Source organism: Phycodurus eques, chromosome 3, assembly GCF_024500275.1.
Source record: "Phycodurus eques isolate BA_2022a chromosome 3, UOR_Pequ_1.1, whole genome shotgun sequence".
NCBI lineage: Eukaryota > Metazoa > Chordata > Actinopteri > Syngnathiformes > Syngnathidae > Phycodurus > Phycodurus eques.
This window is the reverse complement of record NC_084527.1, coordinates 4,956,631-4,982,737: the sequence shown is the minus strand read 5'-3', so window position 1 is coordinate 4,982,737 and position 26,107 is coordinate 4,956,631. Positions and strand designations below refer to the sequence as shown.

The 26,107-nt window shown below is 44.6% G+C and overlaps 1 protein-coding gene across 4 annotated transcripts in view; it reads left to right on the top strand.

Annotated features, from left to right (window-relative positions):
* sgsm1a (small G protein signaling modulator 1a) overlaps nt 1-26,107 on the top strand; it is a 35,803-nt gene that overhangs the window by 8,838 nt on the left and 858 nt on the right. For 2 of the 4 annotated variants that reach the window (XM_061671636.1, XM_061671637.1), the window contains exons 3-24: nt 689-764; nt 6,560-6,722; nt 6,815-6,967; nt 7,119-7,186; nt 9,271-9,416; nt 9,671-9,808; nt 13,254-13,378; nt 13,849-13,916; nt 14,009-14,172; nt 14,917-15,052; nt 18,478-18,607; nt 19,002-19,066; nt 19,663-19,808; nt 20,249-20,377; nt 20,459-20,641; nt 21,355-21,426; nt 21,560-22,615; nt 22,724-22,848; nt 24,526-24,608; nt 24,701-24,810; nt 24,977-25,073; nt 25,277-25,444. In XM_061671636.1, coding sequence (XP_061527620.1) covers nt 689-764; nt 6,560-6,722; nt 6,815-6,967; nt 7,119-7,186; nt 9,271-9,416; nt 9,671-9,808; nt 13,254-13,378; nt 13,849-13,916; nt 14,009-14,172; nt 14,917-15,052; nt 18,478-18,607; nt 19,002-19,066; nt 19,663-19,808; nt 20,249-20,377; nt 20,459-20,641; nt 21,355-21,426; nt 21,560-22,615; nt 22,724-22,848; nt 24,526-24,608; nt 24,701-24,810; nt 24,977-25,073; nt 25,277-25,444 — 3,601 coding nt within the window. The remainder of the gene's footprint in view (nt 1-688; nt 765-6,559; nt 6,723-6,814; nt 6,968-7,118; nt 7,187-9,270; nt 9,417-9,670; nt 9,809-13,253; nt 13,379-13,848; nt 13,917-14,008; nt 14,173-14,916; nt 15,053-18,477; nt 18,608-19,001; nt 19,067-19,662; nt 19,809-20,248; nt 20,378-20,458; nt 20,642-21,354; nt 21,427-21,559; nt 22,616-22,723; nt 22,849-24,525; nt 24,609-24,700; nt 24,811-24,976; nt 25,074-25,276; nt 25,445-26,107) is intronic. The other 2 variants (XM_061671639.1, XM_061671638.1) reach the window with 2 other exon arrangements.

Genomic DNA, 26,107 nt, shown 5'->3' with positions numbered 1-26,107 from the left:
GGCATGTGCAAGAATAAAATATGAACTGGCCAGTGTGGCATACATTATGTTGGTTGTGGACAGACTTGTTTCGGCAGGAAATAATTGATGTCTGCACGGCCACTACAACTGCAGAGCGGTGCGAGCACAAATAGGACTTTGCCACGGCGATTGATTGATTAGGTCTTAACTAGTGTTCCTTAGCAGTTGTCAGGACAGCAGGGAGGACTTTACATCCCCATGGCGACCAATTACAAGTATTACTTTGAGAGCGTGCATATCGGACCCTGTTGCTTATTTTTGTAAGTTAACATGAAAGGATGTCATGACGCTTTAATGCACCACGATCAATTGCTCCCGCTCAAGGGAGAAAAGGGGTTTGACGTAGGATAGAAACATGTTGTCTCCCTTTTTACTTCCAAATAGAACACTTCGATTCTTAGGAATGATCCTCTGGGTGAGAGCTGGTGACTCATCCAGAAACTTAGCACTCATCCCACTCAGTTTTTGTTCCCTTAAACTTTTCAACGACAGTTCTCCTGAAGTGCCTCATTATCCTACCTTCCTTTTTTTTTTTTTTTCTAACACTCTCGTCTTATTATTCTGAAATATATTTATCAACCATTCAACAATCCCCCTGGAGATTCTGTGTGTGCAGCTGTGGGATATTAAAGAGTAAATCATCCAGCATCTGCCATGTCATTGACAGGTGAAGCAGATTATGGAGGAAGCGGTCACCAGGAAATTTGTTCATGAAGACAGCAGCCATATTGTTTCCCTTTGTGGTGAGTAAGCAAACATACAGCTGCCTCACACCTATGCTTATTTAGAGACATTGCACTGTGAACAATCCTGCAACAGAAAAGCCAACCATGTGTCTGCTGGCTATATTGCTCACGAAACTGTATTTGACTGAAATGTAGTCTTATGTAACATTTATTACACCACTTAAGGGGAAACTGCGCTTTTTGTTAAGGGTGAATTGTGTTAAAAAAAAAGCTAACAGAAGGAAGCAGCATATTACCACAGACTGCTAACTTAATTCATATGAGCCATAAGGCAGCCCATTTATTCATTCAGCAGAAGTCACACACAATTTGTTCCGGCATGCCGGTCGATGTCCGATTGTTCCGTTCCTCCCCATAGAAAAAATTGGTAATAACATTAATCCGTCTACCCAAAAGCACCCAGTGTAGCTAATTAAGGGGCCAAAAGGTACCACAAAGTTCCCAAGTAGTAAAAGTCAAATATCAAGGGTACTAGAATACCACGCTGAAAGTACCACCCCTTAATGGTACAATGATGTACTTTTTTACACCGCTGGTGTATGAATGTGCGTGTGAATGGGTGAATGTGTAAAGCGCATTGGGCACCGTGATAGTGGAGGTAAATTGCGATTATAAGTGCAATCTATTTACCATATTTTCCTGAAATGTCACAAAACGTTTGCCAGAGGAGTAAGTTTTATTCTTCTATACTCCACTGACAATTTCTTATTCTTGCGTCTAATTTTAATTAGTTTTGACAAGAAATAAAATTTTCTTTGTAAGACTTTAACCTTTTGCAAGGCATTTTCTGCCCCATACAGAAATAAAACCACCATGTATGAACACACCCTATCTTGGCGTAAGATACTTCACGGAAACATTTAGATTCAGACTGGGCAAAAACTCTTTGCTATTCGATTAGCTAGTGATAGCTCCCAGTGTCTAATTAGCTTATGAGCAAATAGCTCCGCGGTACGCACCATTACAAGCATTACAGTGCCAACACATAACAGAGCAATTTCTGAACCAATTTTCACAAGGTTTACTTTTTTTGTCAATGCCAAAGCGTGTGGTATTACCACAGAGCATTTTTTCTAAAAAAAATAAAATAAAATCTGAAAAAAAAAACTATATATATATTTTTTTCAAAATATATATATAAGGAAAAAATCATAGGGTGGGCTCACTGACCTCACCATTGCTGATAAACCTTTTTAATCACCATTGAAATGTCCGGCTGTGTTCTACCAAGGCAGAATAAACACTCCCAAGCCTTCTCCATCCAAAATGGGGCAAGCCCTTGATTAATGGTCTAATTACTCCTGAGATTACCCTCCACTCTTACGTCGAAGTGCTTCCTGTGAAAAGGGCTTGTTCCACTGGCTATTGACAAATCTATAGCGCTTGTCTATATTACTAAAACGCCAGCTGGTTTGTAATGACACCTTTTCCACTCAGTCTTGTCATTACATGCTACAGTAATCTAATTAAAAAGTCGATGTTTTTACTCCATAGAACCAAATATAAAGTAATACTAGTAAATAATATTAACAACTATACAGAAAAGTATGCTACTTTTGTTAGTAGGTTTCTCAATAGGTTGGTCTCTTCAAGACTGAAAAACGTAGTAACTGTAAAATTACTGGAAATTAATACTCTATATTTGAATGAAGTGACTGTTAATATAAATTGATGTACTGTATAGCTATTAATCTGAGATTTATTTGTAGAGTAAGACGCTTGTTTTTGCTTTTTGTGTGGCATTTAAGGTTTTTTTGTTTTTTTTCCCCTTCACCAAATGGCGCCAGTGAAGCACGATATTATTATAGCGTGTGAGAAACGCACTGCCCACGTGCAAGCCACACTTGTCAGCTGTGTGTCTCAGAACAAACAATATTTATTTGTGAGGTTCACGTTATCAGTTTGTACAGACTGATATTTGTGCGAAAATAAAATAAGAACAATAAAATAAAAATCCAAAGAAAATGCAAAAGAGTTAATCAATTGTTCACACCACTAATCGTGAATCCTTGTTCACCGAGCTCTCTCGACGCAGTGCTAACAGTTTTTTTGTTGCAAATTGTTATAAAAGAAGAGAATACCCAGTTAAATCTCCAGTGCTTTTTTTCCTGTAGTGTGAAAAGCATGGGTAATTGAATTCTTTTGCATTTTAAATGTAAAATGAACCTCAGGGTAGGCAAATTATGTTGGCCATTTTTCTGTAATCTCTTTTTACAGTTTAGCTAGTGCAAGTTTATGTAAATAAGCTGTCACGTACGACACAGATATGATTAAAATATGATTGAACATCTCCTTTTACACAACACTTTAGTGTGTTCAATATTTAATGTGGTAGGTTTTGTGTTTAATAGTGCATGCATGGAAGAGTGTCATCAGGTTTTTGCTGTCAGTAACAACATTATCCGCTGGATCTTTTAAAAGCCTAACTGGTCAGTCGGAGGAGAGTGTTTCTTGTAATGGACACTAAGCAGCTCACAAAATACCCATCTCCGTGCTCTGTTTTGTTGTCAGCCACCTTCCCCCTCCCCGTTTTGCCATCTCACCGTGGCTCTCTTTGGCTTGTGGTCGGTGTAGACTCGATTCGAGCGAATGGAGGATGGGAGAGGAGCTCAGCCAGCTCTCCGGGGAGCAATTAGCCTGCAACCTCGTGGCTACTTTGACGAGCTGCCGCAGAAAGTCCATTGAGACGCAGTGGAGAGAGCGTGGCCCGAACATAAATGATGTGACTGGTGTTAAATGGCGCAAGGTTAAATTATTTAGGGCTGTTGTATCGATAAGTCAGTCAGTGGTTCTGCTTTTGGGCTGGGAAATTTTTGTGAGTATCTACGGTATTTTTGCGTGAACAGCGACTGCTATTTCAAACTGTTCATAATGTCTTCCTTTAATTTCTTACTTTAATTGGGCCATACATGACAACATCTCCAAAATGTGTGAAAATTTGTGATGGTCCAATGAAACCAGGGTAGAACTTTTGGGCCATAATTCCAAAAGGAATTCCACTGCTCATTACCCAAAAAAGACCAACCCTACAGCATGGTGGTGGCAACATCATGCTTTGGGGCTGTTTTCCTTTAGCTGGAACTGTTCATAATTCCCTCTTCCTTAGGCAAGGTGGAAGAAGTATCAAAAGTTTGAAATAGCAGTCAGTGTAATATTATTGCTTTCTAGCTTCTGCTAGAAAGCAATAAAATGTCAGGAAAAGCCTACGACTGTACATCATCCAAAATGTATTTTGTGTTTACCAGAGCCAAATGGTTTGAGCTGAATCCCATCTAACATGAAGTTGAAAGTGATTGGTTAATTCTCAACATAGCCACATCTCAGTTATCCCACCGTATACTTTGCGAATGTGTACATGCATGTGTTTGTTCTTTCTCCAAGGACAGTCAGCAAAGATGATGATTAATTAATTAGATTTTGCAAAAGATTACATTTTGTAAGATGTCTTGCTGTGATAATGGTTATGAGTAAAAATCAGCAGAAGGAAACACTGAGGAAAACAAATCGAGGAAGACATGAGCATGTAACGATCAAGGAAGATGTGGTCTTGTTTATGGGGGGGATTAGTTTGTAAGAAACTGACACTTTGATTTGCAACGTTGAAGTGAAACCACGCTCGGAGCCACTGTAAATGTGGTTTCAGCGGTGACAGAGAAAACGCCTGGTGCACATTTGCAGAGCGGCAGGATGCAGGAGATGAGACGCAGTGTTTGAAGGAGTCAGGGTGATGGAAACACAGATTGTGATGCCGAGGAGCCTCGGCCGCCCGCCCCTCCCTCCCTCCTTCCCTCCCTCCCGGCGCAAGCTCATCCGAAGCTCCATCGCGCTATCAACAGGGGTTGCCACGGCAACCACGGTCTGCCATGTGACCCCATGTGAACAGAGGCACAGGATTAGTCCTGAAGAGGACTCAAATGTCAACACAGCTCCAGGCGCTGACACGTAGGCCTCCAAGCAGAGGGCAGACTGCCTCTAAGCTCATTCTAGTAATTGATATTGTACAATTACTAGAATGAGCTGCTTCAAGTTTTAAAAAGTGCCAGAATTTTCTGTAGTATTTTTTTATTTTCACAGTATGTTATTGTGCATAGTCCATCCATCCATTTTCTACCGCCTATCCGAGGTCGGGACGCGGGGGCAGAAGCTTTAGCAGGGACTTCCCTCACCCCAGCCACTTCATCCAGCTCTTCCCGAGGCGTTCCCAGGCCAGCTGAGAAACGTAGTCTCTTCAGCGTGTTCCGGGTCGTCTCCGGGGTCTCCTCCCGGTGGGACGTGCCCGAAACACCTCACCGGGGAGGCGTCCGGGGGGCATCCAAATCAGATGGTCCAGCCACCTCATCTGGCTCCTCTCCATGTAGAAGAGCAGCAACTCTACTCTGTGCTCCTCCCGGATGTCCGAGCTTCTCACCCATTCGCTAAGGGAGAGTCCGGATACCCTGCGAAGGAAACTCATTTCGGCCGCTTGGATCCGGGATCACGTCCTTTCGCTCATGACCCACAGCTCGTGACCATAGGTGAGGGTAGGAACCTAGATCGACCGGTAAATTGAGAGCTTCGCTTTTCGGTTTAGCACCTTCTTTACCACAACGGACCAATACAAAGTCCGCATCACTGCAGACGCTGCACCGATCTGCATGTCGATCTCCCGTCCCATTCTTCCCTCACTCCTGAACAAGACCCCAAGATACTTGAACTCCTCCACTTGGGGCAGCATCTCATCCCTGACCTGGAGAGGGCACACCACTCTGAGGACCACGGTCTCAGATTTGGAGGTGCTGATTCTCATCCCAGCTGCTTCACACTCTGCTGCGAACCGCTCCAGTGAGAGTTGGAGATCACGGCTTGATGAAGCGAACAGAACCACGTCATCTGCAAAAAGCAAAGATGCAATCCTGAGGCCACCAAACCGGCCCTCTCTGCGTCTTGAAATTCTGTCCATAAAGGTTATGAACAGAATCGGTGACAAAGGGCAGCCTTGGCGGAGTCCAACGCTCTCCGGAAACGGGTCCGACTTACTGCCGGCAATGCGGACCAAACTCTGACACCGGTCGTACAGGGACTGAACAGCCCGTATCAGGGGGTTTGGTACCCCATACTCCCAAAGCAACACCCACAGGACTTCCGGAGGGACATGGTCGAACGCCTTCTCCAAGTCCACAAAACACATGGGCGAATTCCCATGCACCCTCGAGGACCCTGCCGAGGGTGTAGAGCTGGTCCCTGCCTTCGGCCACAGCCCAGCTCACATTGCACCCGACCCCTATGCTCCCTCCCACAGGTGGTGAGCCCACGGGAAGGGGGACCCACGTTACCCTTTCGGGCCGTGCCCTGCCGGGCCACCAGGCGCTCGCCTTCGAGCCCCACCTCCAGGCCTGGCCCCAGAGGGGGGCCCCGGGCAAGGGAAAACGTCTTCCTGAATTGTTTTTCATCATAGGGGGTTTTGTAGCTGTGCTTAGTCTAGTCCCTCACCTAGGACCTGTTTGCCATGGGTGACCCTGCCAGGGGACTAAAGCCCCAGACAACGTAGCTCCTCGGATCATTGGGACACAAAACCCCTCCACCACAATGAGGTGACGGATCAAGGAGTGGTATTGTGCATAGTAAAAACAAAAATTTTACTTATTTTTATTTTTTAATTTTAATTTTATTGTGCATAGTAAAAACTAAAAATAAAAAATAGGTCAAATAAAAAGCAGGCACTTTACTCACATCATAATACATGCGTGTAATAGCCTCATACAGTTTTGAAATATTTACATTTGCTTTGTTTCCAACCTCGTGTGCTCGAACAGCTGCGGTGGAGGCATGCGTTTTGCACGGGCTGAAACGTCGAGCGGCAGGCTTTCTTCGAAGCAACAAAATAGCCGCCCTGTTCATGAAGGTGGGCAAGAGCTTTGCCCCGGCTGAGGAGCTGTGCAAGAAGGCCCAGGACCTGGAGCAGATTATCGAGACCAAGTGAGAGTAGCGCAGAGCAGGCAACAAACAATGATCCCGTGTTGCTTCTGACACGTCATTATTTCTCGACAACTTGTGACGTCTACTTGCAGACGAAGCCAAAGTTTGCAAAGCCAGGACAGCCTGCGCCGAATGCCTCGGCTTCCCAGCCTCACTCCAAAGGCCATTAAGAACCTGTGGATTAGGACAGCTCTTTTCGAGAAGGTGCTGGACAAGATTGTCCTCTTCTTGGTGGAAAACAGCAGGTGCTTTCACAAAGTGTGAAATGTTATGCTCTTCAGGTCTGTGCGTGTGCGTGTGTGTGTGTGTGTGTGTGTGTGTGTGTGTGTGAGGTTTGCAGGAACTCTCTGTCCTCCCCACCTGACAGATGCTATTTCTATTCATCTTGTCTTCCAGTAAATATTACGAGAAGGAGGCTGTTCTAATGGACCCTGTAGACGGACCCATCCTTGCTTCTTTGCTGGGTAATTTACGACTTTATGAGCAAGCTTTTACAGGAGTTTTCTAAAAAAAAAAATTAAAAATGTATTTGGCTCAATTAGACATCAAAGTGGGATTTTGGTGGTCATAGCAGCTGAATTCAAACTAAAAGCTTTTATATGCACCCTTTCCTGTGGCGTTAATTATACCTTTTACTGAAGCCTAAAAGTGTTGTGTAAACCACAGCAGGGACCTTAATTTTAGATTTAATTAGATGTGGATTTACTATCCAGGGATATTGATTAAGTATCTGATGAAATCCAATACAAGAGCTGTATAAAAAAATTCTGCCTCTTGTCATGATCATGAAAATAATGCCATGTTTTCATTGGTGCTATCAGAGAGTTTTTCATTTAACGGTTAATTAATATGATGTGCATTTTGCATTGCACCGTACTGAGATGTATGAGGTGTGTCAGATACGTTCCAGGACTGGCATCACAAAAGATATATTTCAAATCCAAACAAAAAATTTTCCCTGGAGTCTAAGACATTTTTTCCAGCCTTCTCTGCCACGCCTTCTTGTTCTCCTTGAAGGATTCTTCAGGCATTCTCCGCAGTGCCGTCGTCACAGCTATCTTGATGTCAACCACCTCCTGGAGCATGGTAAAGAGGGGAAAAACATTTCACGGAGCCTGGTCAGGTGAGGAGGGAAGCTGCTCCAGCACGTCAATGTTCTTCTCTGCCAGGAACTGTCTGATGCTCAAGGCATGTTGTCATGAGCAGCCCTGAGCTGTCCTGCCACAACTCTCGCATCTTCTCACGCTCTTGAACGAAGTAAACGCCGGAGACTTTCTTTGTAGACGTGCTGGTTGATCATCTGGCCCACATTGACTAAACAGTCGTAGTTTGGGTTTGAAAAATATCTTCTGTGACGCCAGTCCTGGAACTTTTTTGACACACTTGGATTTGACACTCCCAAAATATGAGAAACACTTATACTTTGATGCAGCCCATTTTTACTCCACTGTAAAATACATCCACAAAAATAGCTCGTTAAAATTAAAACCTCTCTGACAGTTGTAAAACTGAACATTACAGTGTTCCACGTTATTATGCAAATGATATTTTTCTCAGATTTTCCTAAATAGTTGATGTAAATGCAGAGCCAATGATGCAAAAGTATTTCTTGCAGCATGAGATTGTTCACCAATGAGTCCTGTGTAACCTTGGATGGTCCAGATGGATGGAGTCGCGGATGCTCGTTGGACAGCCACCAAGTCCCAACAAGGCGGAGATGTCGACAAGGAGGTGGCGGAGTCATGTTTTGGGCCAAAATCAGGGGGAAAGAGCTGGTCAGCCCCTTTTGGGTCCCTGAAGGTGTGAAAATGACCTGTGAAAAGCGCAATAAATAATACCTCTACATCATTGGCTGCTATAAAAGGAGAGAAAATCATGGTGAAGTCTGTTGAGAATCTTTGGAGCATCCTCAAGAAAAAGATCAACGAGGGTGGGCAGAAGTTGACATCCAAACAGCAGCTCTGCCAAGGCTATTCTGACATACTACAAATAAATTCAAACAGAAGCTGCCAAAAAACTCAGAAGTTCAATGGATGCAAGAATTGGGAAGCTGCAGATAGCATGCTATCAAATAAGGGGTTCCATGTTCTAATGCAACTTGACTTGTTAAAATGTTTTTGATTGAAATAGCTTCTGAATTCAGTAAATAGGACCTCCTAGTGTTGCAACTTCAACAAATGACTATCTTCAGTTCTTGACAACTTATAACATTTTTGAAACTCTGTTGTGCGTAATAATTTGGAACAGTGCATTTTAAGTTTTAGGTTTGTTCAAAAACATTAAAATTATACTCTTAACATTTGATGAATTGAAAATTATGCTCACTATCATTTGCATCGACTATTCAGGAAAATCTGAGAAAAGTATCATTTCCATAATTGGAAAGCAGTGTATTACGCTCAAAGGGAGAATAATGTTTTTATAGTTTATCTTATTTGATTTTACAGGTGGAGCTAATGAAATGTGTATTTGCACTGTGCTTGAGCATCGGATGCACATGATTTTATAGCTGGTGTCCTGATGTAACTGTGAACCTCCACTGTGACAGTGGGACCTTGTGCTTTGGAGTATACGAAGATGAAGACAGCCGACCACTTCTGGACCGATCCCTCGGCTGACGAGTTGGTGCAAAGGCATCGCATCCACAGTGCTCACTGCAGGCAGGACTCGCCCACCAAGAGGCCTGCGTTGTGTGTAAGTTTACCGTTCGACAACACCTTTATAGCTTAATGTCACTTTTTTAAAAATGACCTTCATTCCCCTGCTGGTGCGGGTGTGTCAGGTTACAATTGCTCTTTTAAAGGGCGCGTGTGTCAAGACAAGAAAAAATAATACATTAAACCTTTACACTTGACACACCAGGTGAATGAAATGGTCTATGCTTGTGTAGTGTTTGTGTGTGTGTGCTTTAAGCAGCATGATACTGCTCTTTGGAATTAATATTTCAGATCCAGAAGCGTCACTCCAGCAGCAGCATGGACGAGCGCCCCTCTCCCTCGCCATCAGCACGCGACTATGTCGAGTCGCTGCATCAAAACAACAGGGCGACGCTGCTGTTTGGCAAAAACAATGTGCTCGTTCAGCCAGTAAGTGTTTGGTGAAAAGCAACTAAATCGATACACTCGACAAGCTAAATCAGGTCACCAAATTATTCGAAACTCTTTACAATATATGTACATATATTTACTGTATATGCTTTTAAATCAATACCCAAAGTAGGGCTGCACGATATTGGAACAAAATGACATTGCGATTTTTCTTAAAGCTAGGATATAAATTGCGTTGTGAACTAATACAGGATCAGTGTTGGGAAAGCTCATTTTCTACACGAACGACTTCGAAGTTCAGGTCACCGATCCAAAGATGAATGAGTTCAGTTCTTTCTTTTTTTTTAATTTATTTGTATTTTTTTTTCTCAATATGTTCCAGACGGGCTTCTTCTTTTCCTTTCGGCTTGTCCCTTTAGGGGTCGCCACAGCGCGTGCTCCTTTTCCATGTAAGCCTATCTCCTGCATCCTCCTGTCTATCCGTCACCACTGCAAACAGGAAGGGACTCGGGGCTGATCCCTGATGCAGTCCCACCTCCACCTTAAATTCGTCTGTCCACCTACAGCACACATCACCACTGTTCTGCTGCCCTCGTACATTTCCTGTATTATTCTAACATACTTCTCTGCCACTCCAGACTTCCGCATGCAGTACCACAGTTCCTCTCAGGGTACTCTGTCATAGGCTTTCTCTAGATCTACAAAGACACAATGTAGCTCCTTCTGACCTTCTCTGTACTTTTCCATCAACATCCTCAAGGCAAATAATGCATCTGTGGTACTCTTTCTAGGCATGAAACCATACTGTTGCTCGCAAATACTCACTTCTGTCCTGAGTCTAGGCTCCACTACTCTTTCCCATAACTTCGTTGTGTGGCTTATCAACGTTATTCCTTTATAGTTCCCACAGCTCTGCACATCACCCTTGTTCTTAAAAATAGGCACCAGCACACTTTTCCTCCATTCCTCAGGCATCTTCTCACGCTCTAGAATTCTATTGAACAAGCTGGTCAAAACCTCCACAGCCACCTCTTGTAGATGCTTCCATACCTCCACAGGAATGTCATCAGGACCAACTGCCTTTCCATTTTTCTTCCTCCTTACTAATCATTGCCACTTCCTGGTCCACCACACTTGCCTCTTCTACTCTCCCTTCTCTCTCATTTTCCTCAATCATCAAGTCCTAAAAGTATTCTTTCCATCTGGCTAGCAGACTGGTGGCACCAGTCAACATATTTCCATCTCTATCCTTAATCACCCTAACCTGCTCCACATCCCTCCCATCTCTATCCCTCTGTCTGGCCAACCTGTATAGATCCTTTTCTCCTTTAGTGTCCAACCTGGCATACATGTCATCATATGCCTCTTGTTTGCCTTTGCCACCTCTAACTTTGCCCTGTGTCGCATCTCAATGTATTCCTTTCGCCTCTCCTCGATCCGCTTCAGTGTCCCACTTCTTCTTAGCTAACCTTTTTCCTTGTATGATTTCCTGTACTGTGAGGTTCCACCACCAAGTCTCCTCCTCTCCTTTCCTGCCAGAAGATACACCAAGTACTCTCCTGCCTGCCTCGCTGATCACCTTCGTTGCAGTGGTCCAGTCTTCTCCTGTCCACCGAGAGCCTGTCTCACCTCTTCCCGAAAAGCTGCACAACACTCGTCCTGTCTCAGCTTCCACCACATGGTTCTCTGTTCTGCCTTTGTCTTGCTAATCTTCCTCCCCACCTCCAGAGTCATTTTACACACCACCATCCTATGCTGTCTCGCCACACTCTCCCCTAGCGCTACCTTACAGTCGGTAACCTCCTTCAGATTACAAGATGTAAGCCACCTGCGTGCTTTTACCTCCGCTCTTGTAGGTCACCCTATATTCCTGCCTCTTCTGGGAAAAAGTGTTCACTACAGCCATTTGCATCCTTTTTGCAAAGTCTACCACCATCTGTCCGTCCAAGTTCCTTTCCTGGATGCCGTGCTTACCCTTCACTTCTTCATCACCCCTATTTCCTTCACCAACATGTCCATTACAATCTGCACCAATCACGACTCTCTCTCTGTCTGGGATGCTCAGAACTACTTCGTCTAGCTCCTTCCAGAATTTCTCTTTCACCTCTCGGTCACATCATACCTGTGGGGCATAGCCACTAATCACATTATACAGAACACCCTAAATTTCAAGTTTCCGCCTCATCACTCGATCTGATACTCTTTTCACCTCTAAGACATTCTTAACCAACTCTTCTTTTAAAATAACCCCGACTCCATTTCTCTTCCCATCTACACCATGGTCAAATAATTTCAACCCTGCCCCTAAACTCCTAGCCTTACTGCCTTTCCACCTGGTCTCCTGGACACACAATATATCAACTTTTCTCCGAATCACCATGCCAACCAACTCCTGAGATTTTCCTGTCATAGTCCCAACATTCAAAGTCCCCACATTCAGTTCTAGGCTCTGTGCTTTCCTCTTCTCTTTCTGCCGAATAACCCGCTTTCCCCCTCTTCTTCTTCGACTTCGACCCACAGTAGCTGAATTTCCACCGGCGCCCTGCAGGTTGACTGCGCCGATGGCGGAGGTTGTTAACCCGCGCCACGACCGATCCGGTATGGAATTCTTTGGATGAACGCTCATATTTGTTTGGCAAAGTTTTAAGCCGGATGCCCTTCCTGACGAAACCCTCTGCATTTATCCGGGCTTGGGACCGGCCTACAGTTTGCACTGGCTTGTGCCCCCCATAGGGTTGCATTATGTTGCAGACAGGCTATTACTCTCAAAGTATTGACATTTAATTTCCCCGCTTCTGTCCACACGAGTAGCCAGCTGCAGCTTTCACCCTACAATCTCAAAAACATGAGGAAAAACTATTTTTTTTTTTTCCCTCCCTTTTGAAATGAGGAATTAAAACAACAACAGGACTTTTGTCATTAATGTGCAAAGAAAAACACGCAACACAGTATGACAGGAATGAGGGCGAAAGGAGATTGATAACTTTGCATTCCTCGCAGCTCTGGCTGACCGCATTAACAAAATAATTGCTCTATTCTTATATTACGAAACAAAATAAATTCAATATTATTACAGTGTGATCACACAACTCAATCATTCTGATGCACATCATTTTCCTTGTAATCCATTTTCACAGTTATGTGAACATTTCCACAATGATGTACTGTATAACATATTTATTCCCATTTATGCAGTGTCCCTGAACGCACCTCGCACACTCACGCAGCTGGCTTGCCTGACCACATCGTTTCATTCTGAACAGCGCAACAGGAAATGCACCTGGTCCAAACAGCTGGTCACTTTTAATATTAGAGTTGATTCACTGTATATTACAGTACACTGATGTCGCAGCAGACCCTGCGATGTGACTATTGCCCACACGTACATCGCGATGACGGTGCTCAAACAAAACATCGTGCAGCCCTAGCCCAAAGGAGAAATTCATTTTCTGCATGAAAGCTTCTGTCCTCCTGGCTGTTGCAGAAGGACGACATGGAGGCTATCCCAGGTTACCTCTCGCTGCATCAGACGGCTGACCTCATGACACTGAAGTGGACGCCCAATCAGCTCATGAACGGCTCTGTTGGCGACCTGGACTATGAACGAAGGTGATGATATGTCGGTATGTGGTTATGTATGTTTGATGTCGGTGTGTTTGTGAGAGAAATAAAGCCGGGATGCAAGATTACTCTGCTGTTAGTGTAAGACTTGAACACTCTGGCATTGCTGAATAATGCAGTGCTTGTGTGTCCCTGTGTGTGTGTGTGTATACATATGTGTCTCTGAGACTCTGAATGCAAAGTGAACACAGCTCATGTAATTAGGCTTATTTTCAGCAGACAGACAGCCTGCAGGTGGTTTATTGACTGGGACACTGTCAGACCAACTAGCAAACCATGTAATATCCCGGTTTTTGTGCGCGTGTGTTTGTGTGTGCTTGGTTTCTTTTAGTAAGAAGGTTTGATTACTGGGCTTTGCTTATCTCTTTGCGCAAGCTTGACTACTGTTTAATTTGAATATAAACTTACTGCACGGATTAGTTTTTGCTGTCACTGGATGAATTGCTGTGTTTTTGCAGTGTGTACTGGGACTATGCCATGACAATCGCTCTTGAAGAGATAGTGTACTTGCACTGCCATCAACAAGGTAGGCCCAGGCAATCATAGAATTTTCTACGGAAGTTCCTGTTTGTTTTAGCCTGGTAGTGAAGTGCAAGGGTGAAAACCTTTCTCCTGCAGTCGACAGTGGGGGGACAGTGGTGCTGGTGAGTCAAGATGGCATCCAAAGGCCTCCACTTCGCTTTCCCAAAGGAGGCCACCTGCTCCAGTTCCTCTCATGCCTGGAAAACGGTCTGCTTCCGCATGGCCAGCTGGATCCTCCTCTCTGGTCTCAGAGGGGAAAGGTCAGCACCTGAGGTCATCCCTCCCAATGCACTCAAATGATCGTGTTAGCCATTGTTACGGAGAAACAGCACTCACGCGCTAAATCTTTTTTCATCTGATCAATAAACCAATAATGAACAGCACAGCTGATGACTCTTGGGCTTTATGTTCTGGCTCCATGCACCAGCGCACATGATGAGGTTCTCTTTGTTTTATTGTGTGCGGTGCAAACCAACAGAATAATAGAAAGCAACCACGCTTGTTCGACGACTATTAATAAACATGGGCATGCAGACGCTTGTAAACTTAAATCTTAATTTTAAATATGAATAAATGATTTATTCTTCTGACCTTTGCAAACTTTGCCAAATAGGTTAGGTTTTCATCTGCTTGGGTTTGTCCATTTTGTGAATTTTTATTTTATTTATTTTATTTTATTTTTTTAAACCAATGGTTCAGCATAACTTAAGATAAAGCAACCAAACTATTTAAATGTAAAATGGAAGATTACCATTTAACAAGTTTTATATTTCTTATGTATGTCTGTCAATTTCAAGTCTCTGACAAGTTGATAAGGTTTTGTGCTCACGTAGACTCCTAGCGCATTTTTTTCGCCCTTGGTTCGAAAGATAGTAGATCTTGCTGAAACTTCCCTTTAGCTGTTAGAAAACCAGCATTAATTTCATCCGTGACAAATATTTACACCTCGGTTTGTTCTCCCACATTACCTTATTGTTAATAATAATATTGTTTGGTTGTTGCAGGGAAAAGTGTTCCCGAAGCTGAAGAAGAGGGTTCCTCAAGGATCTGGTTCTACAGACTCGGTCTCAGATAAGGAGGAGGACGAGGCCACAGACTATGTCTTCCGCATCCTCTTCCCAAACAGCCGGTCAGAGTTTGGTGAGACCCCTTATTTATACTTTTTTGAAAAAAGCATACATTTTTATTTGTATTTTGTTCACAGGTTTAGTTCACTGAGACGCACTTGTAGGCCGGTCACCTTTTTACGACACCACAATGTGACACATTCTGTCCTTACTTATTAGGGCTCGATTTGCATAGACAGCACATTTGTGGTGGTGCGCAAATGCCGATCCTGATTTTCATCCAAGCACAAGGCTCGCTGCGCGTTTTCCAATTTGGCAGACAGGTCTGCACGAAGCTGGGCGTTCCGGCACAGTCGAGGGAGCGTCCTGGCGGAGTGACAATTTGGTGGCAGAAAATCGGTCTAAATTTATGCCTTCTCAGACCACGTCTAAATACTGGCACACGGTGAACTGCTGGTTTTACGCGATTTTGGTGAATTTGATCGGCGCACAGGCAGACGGATACTGAGCTCCGTGGACATATTTAAGTCACCAACGGTTATCATCAGCTCAGTCTCTACACCCGCTCACATCATCTGTTGCCACACCGACCGAGAGCAGATGTGAACCGTATCTTCAAACATCGGAAGATCAACAAAGCGGCTGGCCCAGACCTTGTGGCCCCATCCTGCCTCAAAGTCTGGGTGGACCAGCTTGCTCCAGTCTTCACACAGATCTTCAATAGATCTCTGGAAGTGTATGAAGTACCATCCTGTTTCAAACGCTCCACCATCATCCCAGTCCCCAAGAAACCTGCAATCTCGGCTCTAAAGGACTACAGGCCTGTCACCCTTTACATCTGTGGTCATGAAGTCCTTTGAACGCCTTGTGCTGGACTACCTCAAGAGCATCACAGGACCCCTGCTGGATCCCCTGCAGTTTTCTCACCGAGCAAACAGGTCTGTGGATGACATAGTCAACATGGGGCTGTACTTTATCCTAGAACACCTCAACGGTGCGGGGACCTACGTGAGGATCCTGATTCTGGACTTCAACTCTGCATTCAACACCATCATCCCCGAACTCCTCTCCTCCAAGCGTCTTACCTGCCAACTGCCAGTGGATTTACAGCTTCCTGACGGGCAGGACACAGCATGTGAGGCTGGGGGAGGCGATCTCATCTGCACGCACCACTAGCACCGGGGTGCGCCCCAAGGTTGTGTCCTCTCTCCACTGCTCCTCTCTCTCTCTCTCTACACAAACGACTGCCTCTCAACACACCCGGCTGTCAAACTCCTGAAGTTTGCAGACGACACCACAGTCATCAGCCTCATCAAAGACTGGAACGAGTCTGCATATCGACAGGCAGCGGAGCGGCTGGAGCTGTGGTGCGGCCGACACAACCTGGAGCTTCACACGCTCAAGACTGTAGAAATGATCGTGGACTTCAGGAGGCATCACAGCTGCCCCTCACGCTGTCCAACTGCCCTGTGTCAAGCGTTGCAACCTTCAAGTTCCTGGGAATTACACTCTCTCAGGACCTGAAGTGGGAGTTCAACATCAACTCCGTCCTGTAAAAGGCCCATCAGAGGATGTACTTCCTGCGGCTTCTGAGGAAGCGCGGCCTGCCACGGGAGCTGTTGAGACAGTTCTACACAGCAGTCATCAAATCAGTCCTGTGTTCAGCCATCACAGTCTGGTATGGTGCTGCCACTAAAAAGGATAAAGTCCGACCGCAACGGACAATCAAAACTGCTGAAAAAATTGTCGGTACCCCCCTACCTACTCTTGAGGACTTGCACGCTGCCAGAACTCCTCTGGGACCCTCCACATCCTGATCACCACCTCTTCCAGTTCCTTCCCTCAGGTAGGCACTATCGAACAATGCAAACTAATACTAGCAGACATTTCAAGAGCTTCTTCCCTCTCGCCATTAACTTCTTAAACAGTTAACTTACAATTCAATTGTAACATGATGCCAATTTTGTCTTGAGATTGTTGTCACATCTCCGTGGGGCCAATTACACAGTCAGTGCCAGTCTGCACTATTTGCATATCTGTTGTTGACCAATACTGGCCACTCACGTGCTTGAGAACTATCTGCGCCATTTGCACAATGGTCAATGTACGAGATTATCACTCTATTAGTCATTTCAAACTGCTGGAGGACTCTGCATCATTTGTACAATTGTCCAAAAAAATGAATGTTTCAGCATTAGCACAATACCTTTCATTGCTACGTGACTTCCCCGTACTGTGTTTTTATTTCTCAAAAGTATTTTCTGTCAAATGGCTGTCTGTTGTCGTACTAGAGCGTCTCCAACTACCGGAGACAAATTCAATGTGTGTTTTTGACATACTTGGCAAATAAAGATGATTCTGATTTTGAGTCTGACAATGATCCACTTATGCACAGATTGCTGCGATTGTGTATCGTCCTCCTCCGCACAAAAAAATGTCTCCTTGTGAGACTATGAGTGCGCCACATTTAAAGGGAGCGAGAGGAGCCGCTTCGATTGGCAGTGACTTAAGGCTCAGTGGCGCAGCCTGCCCACCCGCAGATCCGCCGGCCTGCGCCCATCCACGAAATTACCGAATTATAATCCTCTGGCACACAGATGTTTACGTTCCCGAAAAAAAGGCCCAGAGTGATATTTATTTATTTATGGATTGTTTTTGTAATGTTATCATGTAGTGAGATATTCAGTAGTAACTTCAGTATCAGTTACTAAAAGTGATTTTTGTATTTGTACCTCTCCTGCGAATATGTTTCTCTTCGAGCTGTCTTTAAATGTGTATAGATTTAGTTTTTATTTCATTACTTTTGATTAGAGATTTTGTTAAAATGTTGGAGACATAGGTCGGTTGTTCTGCCACCCCTTCTAAAGCAAGCTGCTGCCCATTCCCAGAATGCGGCTATAAAACTGTCACAACTAGACTTGTGCGGCCGTCTTTAGTTTGGTCTGCTGCTTTCATTCCCCACCATCCAATATTCCCCTGACCTGCCTTGTGCCTTTGGCCAAGCTCATCGATGTGTCCCAATAATAAAACCTCACTGACTGCATCTTATTGCCTTTTCACACCTTCTCTCATGCGTTACGACAACGTAGCCTTCAATTAACTGGAGGATTGACGAGTGATGGATTGATTATAGGCGCTCAGCCGAGAAAGGCCTTTGCTTGCTTGCTCGCAGTGCTAATATTTAAACTGTGCTTAAAAATACAGTGGCTAAAAAATGTATGAAATATACTTTTTAGGAATAAAAACCTCATTTTAACTACGCTATTATAGTTTTATGTTGGTCATTATGGTGGCACTTGGAGAGCCAAGTATTTTCTGAGGTGGTACTTGGCGTAAAAAGTTTGAGAACCACTGATTTAGACTTTTGAAGACGAGCACAATTCCATCTACGCTGAAATGATTCACTCATCTGACTGCTGATGCCCATGCAGAGGAAGCAATTACGCGTTGACAGTGACGATCACGATGTGTGCGTGTGCATGTGTGTGCCTTCCGCAGTTACGCCACCAGATTTGATGGAGCAGAGCTCTGCAATGTGGCACCCCTCCCTCAGGAAGTCTTCGTGCTTGTCCTGCTCCCAGGGCAGCCTCTCCGGTGGGTCCGCGCCCAGAGGCTGCAACCAAGAGAGGTGAGAGAGTGAGAGATAATCACGTCAAGGCTCCAAATAAGCTTTTGCTTTGCTTAAACCAATTAAGGATTGCTGATACACAGCCACTGGCTGGCCACATTTGTGCTTGAAGAAGACAACAGCAGGATGCTGCAATGGGCAGAAAAACGTGTGACATTTTCCCTCACTGACATGAAAAATGCGTGGGGACAATGAGAATAAACTAAGGAGATAAAATGGTAAATGGAATTACATCAGGGCGTTGGGTTGATGTTTTCTATTTGACAGCTTGAGTTCGCTAAAGAGATTAATTATCCTCTGCCATCATGACAACTACATGTATATAAATATAGAATTCTATTTGTTGTAAACAGATGGCCAGAGTTGTGATGATGATGTTCTTGTTTCTCTTAAGGACTCCTCTCAAGCTGCTATGTGACAACATGAAGTATCAGATCATCTCCAGGGCATTTTACGGCTGTATGTGAACTTTTCATTTTCACACTATTCACCTTTTCCTATGGAACACACAGTCATTTGGAAATCATTTTCAATTCAGGAATATCTTTCGTTCGAGAATAACTTCTTAGATTATGTCTTTGCTGTACATACTGGACGCAGTCAGCGTGTACACTAGCCAATTCCCAATGATATAGTATAATTACATCGAATATATAGTAAATGATCAATATCCAGTATCCAGTGGTTAATTGTGTCAAAAGTGGAAATTGATTTTAAAAAATATAACAGCAGTATGAAATAATACATTTTGGTTGCGCAGTGTATAATCTGAATGATTGTGGACAAAAGGTGGGTGCATTTCATGATCTGAGGCACATTTTAAAAATGATTCCTGTAGCTCCACTCTGTGCCCGCTCCGGGGCTCATAAAATGTCTCGAATAGATCATATTTTGTCATATACCGTATTTGAATGCTATCACTGAATAGCCTATAATAATGCTCCAGCACACAGCATCCCCCCCCCCCCCCCCCGGCTTGAAAGCATTGATATCTTAATTTTAATCAACAAAAACCTCCGAAGAATGATTGAATATTGTACTTTCTCCTCAACTAGGGTTGGCATACTGCCGTCACCTGTCCACCGTGCGCACTCACCTCTCGGCTCTCGTCAATCACACCATTGTGTCGCCCGACGTGCCGTGCGATGCGTACAAAGGACTCACTGCAGATGTGTGGCGGCTGTTCCTCCAGGACTGTACTGTAAGCAATGCCATGAAGCACTTCTTCATATATCCACACACAAACGCACGTCCCCTTATAGCCTCTCTCTCACTCTCTCACTTGCCACTCAGCCATCTCATCCATGCTCATTCCCTGCTAATTATGTTGCCCACATCATTAGTCTCTCAGCGGTGTGCATGAAGCGTCGCTAATGGCTTTGTCTGTAGAAATGTCCACATCGGGATTGTACATCAGCTCTAGTCAATCTTCCATGCGTGTTCCTGGCTCATGAAATGAAAATGCTATTCACATAGATAATCTTTTCCTTGTCCCATTGTGGGGAAATTAGGTGTAGCCCAAAAGAAGAGTAAAGAAAGCATTAATACAGTTCAAACAACTATAGAATCTGGTCACATCTGTCATTTTCTGAATAGTGTAGATGTATAGAAAAATTAGACTAAATTGTTTGTTTCTTTCAGACTTACAAGGAGCAGGAGCTCCTTCGTTTGGTCTATTTCGGCGGCGTGGACCCTTCTCTGCGTAAGGAAGTATGGCCGTTTCTCTTGGGGCATTACCAGTTTGGAATGTCTGAAACAGAAAGGCAGGAGGTGAGACATTTTTCACAATGAAGGTTTTTTTTCCTCCCCAGAAATCTTTTCCCCACACCTGCCCTGCATTTCTCACCGCAGGTGGATGAGCGGGTGCGATCGCGCTACCAGCAGACCATGCGCGAATGGCTCGGCTGTGAGGAGATCGTTCGGCAGCGGGAGAAGGAGCAGCACGCCGCGGCCTTAGCCAAGTGCTCCTCAGGGGCGAGCATGGACAGTACAAGTTCAAAGATGGTCCATCACGACTCAACTGTCAGCAACGAGGTGACGCACGAACACTAACTCCCACTTTCGGGGTTACAAACAACAAGCGTTGAAACTTTATGGAACGGTCATCGGGCCAGGAAGGCTATTGTATTAGTTTAAAAGTATTGTGTTGCAGTAAACGCATTTTAATGTGCTTCAACCTACCAAAACAAATACCAAATAGTAAAATTCCCAATTGTAGGAATTCTGTGGTGGTACGACTGTATAGTTAATGATTTTTTTTTTTCTATAAAAAAAGGCATAGGCATATTACAAGAGAACAATGCCTTTACACTGCCCCTCTCATGTAACTAAAGAAGGTAGGTACGATCAGAAACGATTTTCGAAATGACTTTCTATTCACAAACTTCACAAGGTCTCATTTTAGTAAATGTCCGTTGTTGAGGCCTCGAGACAAGGCTAAAGCCACAGGTGTCTGGTTGTTATGGCAACACATGCTTGGTCTAAATCAGCCTGAAATAGGGCGCACACAGGTTTTAACAGGTAACGCGTAACTTTAATTCGAGCGCTTAGCTTGAACACATCACACGTAGCCTTGACATAACATACATAGACAACACGAGCGTTGGGATCTATACTACCCGAGACTATAAACGTAGACAGAGACCTGGATCTCACACTGGCGAGGAGATGCCGTGTCAGAAATGACAATAAAAGTCAGCATAAATTTCATGCAATGATATCTTGGCCTGATTGTCTTTATCTACCAGTCCCGGTCCTCCCAGAGTTCAGACAGGCAAAGTCTGGCTCGTCTGCAGAGTGACTCCAGCTGCAGCACACAGGTATCACGCTCGTCACGTTGCACCACCAACGCGATCAAAATCTTCTCGTTTACTTCAATTGACCATTCAACAAGAATAATCAGTACGGCCGCATGGTGTTTCAAACCGCATCCCTCCACTCTCTCCCTGCTAGTTCTTCACATCATCCCATCCCCTCCCCTGGAGTAGAATGCTTCCTTTTGGCTTGTTCTTGCAGGTGTTTGAGTCTGTAGAAGAGGTGGAGCAGATCGAGACGGAATCCAAGAGCGAAGAAGCCAAGCAGCTGCCAAAGATGACCAACGGTGCGCTCCAGAACGGCCCGAGTTCTCCCGACTCCGGGCATCCCTCTTCCCGCAACTTCTCAGTTACTTCTGGCCTGTCGGACGGCTCGCTCAGCACAGAGGACGGCGCTGCACCTGAGGCTGCTCCGAGAGCTTCGGCCAAACCTCCTCAGGATGTATGTCTGACAGAACAGGACAAACAAGAGAAACCAAATGTGACCAAGACTGGAGCACGAGATGTACTGGAAGAATCCAAAAAATCAGAGGATCCTAAAGTAGAGGAGGCTCAGTGTGGAGGTGGTGCCTCAGTAGATATTAAAGGAAGCGAAGTGCCTGACAAAGATTGTATGTCCACGCCAGGAACATGTACAGAATACCAAGACCACGCTGAACACAGACTGAAAAACGAAGACGCAAAGAAAACTGCAGGAGTGTGTCAGACTGAATGGTGCAAAATGGAGGACAAATCCAGCCAAGGTGAGACATCACAAGAGGTGAGAGGAGAAGCTGTCATCAAAAATCCCAGAACAATTGAAGTTGACAAGAAACTGTCTTTATCAACAGACACTAGGGTGTCGAGGGCAAGAGAAGCCTACTGTGCCTCTCAGAAGGCAGAAGCTGAGGTCCTGACCGAGTCTGATGAGTCTCCCTCAGCCATAGAGATGGAGGAGATTCCCAAAGCCAATGTTTCCATGGTTCCCTGGAGCAGGAAGGCTCGCTGTGAGCCCTTGTCTTCCTCAGAGGACTCGGCCCCTAACATGGATAGCAGACCTGAGGGGGGGCAGGAAAAGCCCAGTCCAGAAGGAACTGAGTCCATATTGTCTGAGGAACCAGAGATGGAGAGCCTCTACCCTCACTTTGAGTCTCTGGGTGGATGTGCAGACACTGCAGAAGCCAGCTCGCAACAATCTGCTGCGGGCACATTCTCTGTACGTACCGACCTCTCCGAAGAATCATATAATATTCATCGACTCCACTCCGAGTCTACAAATTACCCAGCGAGTTCATGCAAATGTTTATGATTCTGGTTCTTCCAGCAAGAGCTTTTAGACTTGTACACGTTGAATTTGCACCGCATTGAGAAGGACGTCCAGCGTTGTGACAGGAACTACTGGTACTTCACTCCTGCAAACCTGGAAAAGCTGCGCAACGTCATGTGCAGGTACAACAGTGACAGACCGAATCATTCATGCTACAAATAGGTAGGACCTGGCTCATTCAAAAAAAAAATTAAATTGCCTTGGATTATTACAGTAAAACATGGGAAGAATCATGCTGGTTTTCAATGGGGTAACCACGTTCATCCCATTTTTTTTTTTAACCCCGATTTTTATTTATTGTTTTATCTTTAACAGGTTATGGATCTCTAGTAAATTAAATATACTAGCAGCAGCTAGTATATATACTTCTGATTTATTCTTACTCTGGATTGGCAGACTGGGGTGGTGGTCCCCCTTTTTAAGCAGGGGGACCGGAGGGTGTGTTCCAACTACACACTCCTCAGCCTCCCTGGTAAGGTCTATTGAGGGGTGCTGGAGAGGAGGGTCCGTCGGGAAGTCGAATCTCAGATTCAGGAGGAGCAGTGTGGTTTTCGTCCTGGCCGTGGAACAGTGGACCAGCTCTACACCCTCTGCAGGGTCCTCGAGGGTGCATGGAAGTTCGCCCAACCAGTCTACATGTGTTTTGTGGACTTGGAGAAGGCGTTCGACCGTGTCCCTCGGGGGATCCTGTGGAGGGTGCTTCGGGAGTATGGGGTACCGAACCCCCTGATACGGGCTGTTCGGTCCGTGTACGACCGGAGTCAGAGTTTGGTCCGCATATCCGGCAGTAAGTCGGACTCGTTTCCGGCGAGGGTTGGACTCCGCCAAGGCTGCCCTTTGTCACCGATTCTGTTCATAACTTTTATGGACAGAATTTCTAGGCGCAGCCGAGGAACAGAGGGGGTCCGGTTTGGTGGCCTCGGTATTGCATCTCTGCTTTTTGCTTCGGCTTGTCTGGGAACGCCTCGGGATGCCCCCTGAAGAGCTGCACTGAAGCAGCTGGGGAGAGGGAAGTCTGGGCGTCCCTGCTAAAGCTACTGCCCCCGCGACCCGACCTCGGATAAGCGGTAGAAAATGGATGGATGGATGGATTTATTCTTAAAAATCATAAAATTAACAACTTTTTATTTTCTTTCTTTTACTTATGATAGTACCAGTGTATTTTCTGTCAAAAGTCTCTTAATAATTTGACTTTATTCCTAAAATTAAAACTTTATTATCATAGTCCCAAATTATGGAACGACAACCTCCTGGTGCACATTAGACAAGCATTCTCGCCGTCCATTTTAAAAACTCCCTTTAAAACACCTGACTGTTTTTATTGTTTTTTTTTTTTTTAATTGTTTCATCATTATTGTTTCCAAATTGTGTTATGTTTGATTGGCTAATGTTTGATTTGTATTTATGTACAGCACTTTGTTTTAGCTGCGGTTGTTCTTAAAGTACTTTATAAATAAAATTGAGTTCATGTGCTGGTGCCAGGTTTACTCACACTGCACAAAAAAAAAATTCTTTCAAAAACAAGACAAACAGCAAACTACGTTGAAAATACAACGTGACGGCTCATCAAATCGTGTTTCAAATCAAAGTCAAGTCTTTTATTAGTCTGAGCCAAGTGAGTCTCAAGTCCTAAAATTGGCTGCTCTGACTCATGTGTCTCGAGTCCTCCACTTCTTTTTATTTAGTACAACTATCTTCAGTGAGGACTTAAAGGTTAGGTACGGGATGTGAACAGTCAGTGTGGTGGATAAAAGCTGTGGAGTGATGTTTTGATAACTTCCTTGGTTGTATATTTGCAGCTACATCTGGAGGCACCTTGACATTGGATACGTTCAGGGCATGTGTGACCTGTTGGCTCCACTTCTCGTCATTCTGGATGATGGTGAGTCACCGCGCTCCATCATCTCTTCTCATTCCTCGTCCGCTTTCGTGGTTCCGCCATCTTTTTCATCTCTCCCTCTCGCCCTATCTCAGAGGCCATGGCCTTTAGCTGCTTCACAGAGCTCATGAAGAGGATGAATCAAAACTTTCCGCATGGAGGAGCAATGGATACTCACTTTGCCAACATGCGCTCTCTCATCCAAGTAAGGCAGCATAAGCCACATTTTTATACGAGCCAGTCAAAATTGTACAAGTTGCAAATGGAATTCATCAATTCAACCCCACGTTTAGCTAAATGTGTTCCACCGACAACTATTCTCATTATTTCTCCTTGTGAAACTCCCTTGATCCCTGCTTTCCATACTGTAGATCCTGGATTCCGAGCTATTTGAGCTGATGCACCAGAACGGAGACTACACGCACTTCTACTTCTGCTACCGCTGGTTCCTCTTAGACTTCAAGCGAGGTAAACACGACACAGTTTGTACCGATTAGAGGAGTGTCAGATGTCCATGTTTGGTCTTGTTAGCCTGATGTGCTTGTCACTGGAGAAATCTGTTGCTGAGGAAATGCAACTTCCAGTGGAAAAATCAATATCGATTCAAATAACCTTGACTTTAGTATACTTATTTGGCTTACGTATATGGCCCTGCGTGCTTTTGTTGGCAGAGCTGGTCTACGATGATGTCTTTGCAGTCTGGGAAACCATCTGGGCGGCCAAGTTTGCCTCGTCCAGTCACTTTGTCCTCTTCATCGCCTTGGCGCTGGTGGAGATCTACAGGGACATCATCCTGGAAAACAACATGGACTTCACTGAAATTATCAAGTTTTTCAATGGTAAAACAAAAGGCTTTACGACTGCTTACTAGACTGTCGCCGTCATCAATATCAGGGCGCACGTTCCATGAGCAAAATATACATGCACGCAGGGTCCTGATCTCAAGGCAATAGATGATGCTTTTCACTGACCCAGACAAAAATCAAGTCAGCAAGACCCGAAAAAGAAGCAGCTGTAGTGCAGCCCAAGCAAAGCATCTTGAGGGAAGGAAAATTTGGTGGTCAATAAACAGGAAGTAGTTGACTTCAAGGGTTTTTCATCCAAGTATTACAAATAATGGTTGTATTTACAATTATGACAATTGCACAGGTGCTTTGAACCTCTCAAATTGCAAGTGCGCTGCATGAAATGGCCTCAATTCCTAAAGGGTAAATGCCACGTTCCGCGAAACCTCTTGAAGCTGAAAGTCTGCACCTCAATCACATCTTGATAGATTTTGCTGGTGTTTAAAAGCAAGAAAAAGTCTCCTTCTATCACACACTTTCCACTGAATGTTGCAATCCGTAGTTTCAATTCTTGAATGTATCTCACTGCCTTAGTACATTCTAATTTGAATAATTTAAGGCTCTAGGTCTAGGAAGTGCCCTGCGATTGACTGGTGACCATATGGCTTTAGGAAGTTGCGTTTGACGTGAATGCACCGGTCCAATACGGAATTAGTA